This window comes from Henckelia pumila, chromosome 4 (assembly GCF_033568475.1).
Source record: "Henckelia pumila isolate YLH828 chromosome 4, ASM3356847v2, whole genome shotgun sequence".
NCBI lineage: Eukaryota > Viridiplantae > Streptophyta > Magnoliopsida > Lamiales > Gesneriaceae > Henckelia > Henckelia pumila.
The window spans coordinates 108,635,744-108,641,430 of record NC_133123.1 but is presented as its reverse complement, the minus strand read 5'-3'; the positions used below and the strand labels follow the sequence as shown (position 1 = coordinate 108,641,430).

The following is a 5,687-nucleotide window of genomic DNA, read 5'->3' as shown; positions in this document are numbered from 1 at the left end:
TTAGCTTGTAGGGTTGCATTCTTTTTTTAAATATTTTTATGCACTTTAAAGTCATTATATTTTAATTTCAATCTCAAATGGTTGAACTTGCAAACGCGATACATGCTTTACAATTTTATATTTGAAAATTTCGACCACACTTTTCTACATCTACGTTCTTGTAAATATTAAAAAATCCGGGACGTCAAAATTTCTTTCGGGTGAATGCAAATAAAAAGGGAGAATTTTTTTGTTAGGGTGGATATCCTTTGGGTAGCCTCTCTCTTCGTCATTGAAACTGTATTTCCATTTCTCGCACTTTTCAGTAGCCACTCTCACAGTCACAGTCGCCTTCAATCTTTGAGCAGGTACTCCGTTTTTATTTTCTTTCTTGTTTCTGTTCATTTTACTTTTTCTAATTAGGGCTTTTCTATTTCAAGTTTGTTAGTCTTTGAATAAGTGGCTTGAAGGTTCACCGCTCTGGTCTCACTATTTTGATTTTCAACCAGGTTTTAAATCTCCTCTCATACGCCATCTTTCTTGCTCTTCTTCTTCTCCTGTTTAGCTTTAATCTGGTGTAATTTTCACTGTAATCACTGTTGCTTTCCCTCGTGATTTCTTTGAGAACGGTGAAAGGTTGTATATTTTGTTTATGCTTTGGTGATTTCATTTGCTGGGTCTTTTTTTCAGCTCCTTTTATGATACCCGTGCATATTTTTCTCACTCTTTTTGGGTGTTAGCAGCAGCAAATGCTGAAGAATTTACATTCGTTAGGTGCTGTTGGTTTTGTGTTTCGGCCCAACAGGTTAAGGAAAAAATTCAAATTTTACGAGTCCATGCAAAATCGACTTAATTTCATAGCCCTTCATCTTGGGCTTTGATTTTTGGACTTCTTCCGGTTTCTGCATTTTCCTTTGGCTTTTGTTCTCTGTACCTCGTTTCTGTTTCAAAAAGCTTAGATTTTGGATTGTCCTGATAACCTAAAAATTGCTGATGTCAATAAATGAAAAATGCTACTGCTATTTGCGATCTATGTTCTGTTATTTACATTGCACATTGGTAAAAAAATAAATAGATCGGTTCTTAACTCACCATTTGGAGCATGGCTGCGATGACTGAAGCCAATTTTGCCATTTCCTTTGGTATGTTGTTCAAAAACTTGATCAACTTGCCTTTCTAACGAAGGGAGAAAAAACTTTAGAGAATCTGAACTGGTTTACCTGTTCGAAAGTTATGGTTAGGCATTTGGTGTAGTCATTTGATTGGAGTAGCTTGAGTTTTTAGTCAGTACCCTTTAGTTTGTTTCCTGATCCTCTGAATCTTTGTTTATCATATGTTTAAAGTAATATGTTTTCAGTAGCTCACTATATAACAAATTCGACTCATCCAGTGTATTTACTTCATTTTGTTGTCGCTGAAAATGAGTGGTCAATAAGTGATGAAATCTTTGTTGTTTGGGTTAAACTTATTTTAAATAACTTGTGAGCTTTTAAATCTTAAGTTGTTTTAGGAGCTTGCCATCCGTTAGATTTTACTTTAGTAAACTATTTGGAATAAGTTAATAGAGTTTAAAGATATTGAAATGGTTTGATATTATGGGTTCTTTTGATTATCACGACTAGTAGTTGACATTATGTCTTATATAATCTTTGGCCTGATGTTGAGGAGGGATATACCTTAAAAAGTTTTGAATTCGTTAGTTTAATTTTTTTTATTTGAGGTGCTGACACCACGTGCTTCTTTGGTTTTACACTAATTTTTGTCGGCTTATGCTTTGTTCTATGGTGGAAGAAGAAAAGAGAACAATGCCGTAGTTTTCTCATAGTCACTTGCTAATAATAATAGCGTTGTCTTGTAATTTTTTAATGCATCTGTTTTCAAATTTTACTACGATGATTTACAGCTTCTGAGTAGTTCCGAAGTCATTTACATGTGTTACTATTGTAATTATAGGTAAGATCAACAAAAATGTATCTAAAATCAAAATTAACGTGGAATGTGGTTATTCCTGCCGTTAACCTGGATGCGAAAGGATTGATGCTCCAGAAGGCTATAATCACTCGCCTCATGGATGACTTTGCGGCCAAGAAGGCCACAAAAGACCTGGGTTACTTCCTGGCAGTGACTACAGTGACAAGCATTGGGGAGGGAAAGGTTAGGCAGCACTCAGGTGATGTCCTCTTTCCCGTAGAATTTAGCTGTATCACCTTCAAAATGCTCCCAGGTGAGGTTTTGGAAGGCACTGTCCACAAGATCTTAAAGCACGGCGTGTTCTTGAAGAGTGGACCTGTGGATAAAATATATCTCTCCCATCAAAAGATGGCTGACTACCAATATGTTGCGGGAGAAAATCCGTACTTCATGAATCAAGGGTCGTCTAAAATCGAAAAAGGAGTGGTGGTGCGTTATGTGGTGATCGGGCAGAAGTATATGGAGGCCGAAAAAGATTTCCAGGCGGTCGTTAGTCTCGAGGGCGACTACCTAGGTCCCATTTCTTGATTGCTGCTTGTTACTGAGCTGTTGTAAGTTATCTAATTATTGGTGAACATGTTTAACTTCTGGAGGCTTAGTCTTTGAGCCTTGTAAGTTGTGACTGGTGGTCGCTTTGTTTGGTATACTCATGAACTGAAAATTCCATTTTAAATTATTGTTTGAGATTGTAAAAATGAATTGCTTTAATTTACCTAGTATTTGCAATTATATTCCTGCTGTGATAGCACTCACTACCTATCATGTTCCTATGATATCTCATATCTCATAACTGTAAAGATTCTATACCATGAGTTTTAATATCTTCTAATGCAACTCCTCATAAGAAAACTTCTAATATATCCCACCAATTTAGGATCAGAAAGACCAAAACTTGGAACAAAGTTGTGGTGCAAAATTGCAAAAGAGAAACAAAAGTACAAGAGAACACAAAAAAAACAAAAAACAAAAAATGCATCATCAATGTTTATGTTGTGCATCATCATTTTATGAACATGACATGAAAATTACTGGATTGGGCTTCACAAAACAATACCACGTGACAACTCGATCTCGGGCTTCCTTTGTTTTCTTTATGCTGATTACTCCACCACCGACTGAACACGATAGGCATATACATATAATCAACTTCTTAATTAAGTGAAAGCATGAAGGGGCTGTGACAAACGCACGCTACACTTGTGAATTCTTGTGTCTCAAAAGCGGTTTTTTTATGCTATCTCATTCGGTCAGTATTCGAATGAGAATCCAACGGTTCATATTTACTGCATTTGAGATGTTCACTTGAACATCTAAAGTGCAAAAATATATGAGTCATCAGATACAGCATATGGGCAGTACGCATGTGCTAACATAGACTTTTCCCTGAAAAGCATGATATGTTGAAATGTAAAGTGCAACTAATTACTATCTAGCTCTCACCTTTACGTCTATATATATATATATATATATATATATATATATATACAAAAGGGTTCAGAAAACAAAATGAATGACCACATGAAAACACAATTACACGTCTCTCTCTTGTTTATATACAGTACTTGGTTGAGGGGAATGTTGTCTGGTTCGAAACCATTCTTTCATGCATGAATTAATGTTAACAATCGTATATGCTTCGATGGTTTTGAATGATTTCGGACCAAGCTTCATTCCCCTTAGCACTAGAAAATTTTCTGTTCCAAGCCATTATCATTTGGGTGTTGGTTTTAGCTTAAGCCATACAAGTACTTTATGCATCGATCCTGAATGATCACCGTTCATTTGGAATCGCAGGAGAGCCCGTGTTAGTTGTCCAATTTCCTGATGAGGGCATAAAAAAATCTATTTCATTCATGTCGAATTTTATGTTTAATATTTTACAAAACTTAAGCTTTGCTAGCTTCTCCGTTTTTCGAGTTTTGAAAGTTTCTTGCAGAGAAAATTAAAGTGTGATTGTAAAAAAAGGTAAACGAAGATCATTTTCAAAGACCATGGGCATAGTTTATTTGTTGTTTTTCCAAGAAAAGCGGCCAACAATTCCTTCATATATATATTAAATTTGAGTAGGTTGAGATGATTTAACGACTTTAATGTGAGATCGGTCAATCTTATCCATATTTACAATAAAAAGTAATATTTTTACCATAAAAATTTATACTTTTTCATTGGTGACCCAATTAAGAGACCCGTCTCACAAATTAATCCGTGAGACCGTCTCACAAGAGTTTTTGTCATTAAATTTTAATCGGCCCAAATTAAGTACTTTTTCTTTGATATTTTTTTCCTACCATTTTTTGAGTCTAAAGTAGTATTTGAGTGAACTTCTAAGAATCACTTTTAACTTTTTCTTAACAAAATTTTAAAATTTTGTGAAATTTTGTTGCCAATTAAACGTAAAGCAGTGTTTCTTAAACACTTCTCAAACACTCTAAATCCCTGATTTTTAAAACCAATTAGGCTCAAACTAATCCAAAATGAAATTCGATTGGACTCGTTACATCAAAAGCTCTCTCGATGTCTAAATACTCGAATCCCTATTTTGTTAAAACTTAAAAGTGAAATCGAATTCCTCGCCATCTGGTCAAATTTTTGTTTTCTTTGAAATTTAGTAATCAATGTGAGTTGAATACTTTATTTTTCTAATATTTATTTTTTCATCAAAATCGTTGAAAATAAGGATGAAATTAATGTGAAAAGGACGACCACTTTAACATGCAAAGTTTACAAAAAGAACAAACCGTAAAGATAGATTTCAGCATTTATGATGTAATGTTGTTGGGTATTTTTTGATTGATGTTAGAATTCTAATCATACAAATAAAATGCAGCCCTATCTTTCGATGTGCATTAGGTAAACATTTGAACCAACACAATAATTTGCAAAAACCTCGTCAGTATTTTTGAATAACGATATGTTATGTAAGGAAATAAACAAATGCAATAGTTTATAAGAAAAACTCGCTCTTACAACACAACTTTATTAATGTTTAAAAATATCATTGCTTCTCACAAGATCTGTCTTTGTGAAATGAGAAATCGAGAAATAGGCTATTTTAAATATTAAATTCTACATATCTATTGGGATTTATAAACTCATAATAGCAATCTTTAGTAACTACAATGATAAAAAATGCACTTTGACTAAGATAACCATCTTTCTATTTTTTGTTTAATTTAAAAAAAAATCTATTTTCCCCTAAAATTACATCTTATTGTTTTCCTAAATATATTTGTAGAAACTTCCTATTTCTTATTATTTTTCTAAAATAATAAATAGAAATTCTTACAAATATTAAGTATGAACGACTTTTGCATAAAAAAATATTTTTAATACATATAACAATTACTAGTTTATATAAAGGATAATATATAGTTCCATAGGTTAGTATAAATATGTCATAAAAACTCTTATAAGATCGTCTTATAAGTTCATTTTGTAAAATGATTTTTCAATCCGATCTAACCAATAAATAATATTATTTTATATCTCAAAAATATTATTATTTTTAAAATAAAAATATTATTTTCCATTGTAATATATATTGAAATTCGGATCAACCATCGCATGCATTTCATATAAGAAGCTGTGTGTTATATATATATATATATATATTGACAAAAAATTGCAGATTCACCCAATTTCAGGTCATCTTCACGATTCCAACCACCGAGATTGAAATATATATCATGATTCATCATTGGATTCGTATTTTCGATATGTTCTACCGTGAAAATTTC

General features: G+C 32.8%; 1 protein-coding gene across 3 annotated transcripts; it reads left to right on the top strand.

Moving 5' to 3' along the window:
* The first annotated feature begins 213 nt into the window (after positions 1-213).
* On the top strand, positions 214-2,657 carry LOC140865607 (DNA-directed RNA polymerase V subunit 7-like). 3 transcript variants are annotated; one of them, XM_073270290.1, is made up of 3 exons: positions 240-347; positions 420-488; positions 1,933-2,657. In XM_073270290.1, the coding sequence occupies exon 3, from the start codon at positions 1,948-1,950 to the stop codon at positions 2,476-2,478; it is 531 nt and encodes a 176-aa protein (XP_073126391.1). In that variant the 5' UTR covers positions 240-347; positions 420-488; positions 1,933-1,947; the 3' UTR covers positions 2,479-2,657. The 3 variants fall into 3 exon arrangements, with proteins under 3 accessions (XP_073126392.1, XP_073126391.1, XP_073126393.1); XM_073270291.1 differs by lacking the exon at positions 420-488 and having other exon boundaries at positions 214-347; XM_073270292.1 differs by lacking the exon at positions 240-347 and having other exon boundaries at positions 485-615.
* Positions 2,658-5,687: the final 3,030 nt, after the last annotated feature.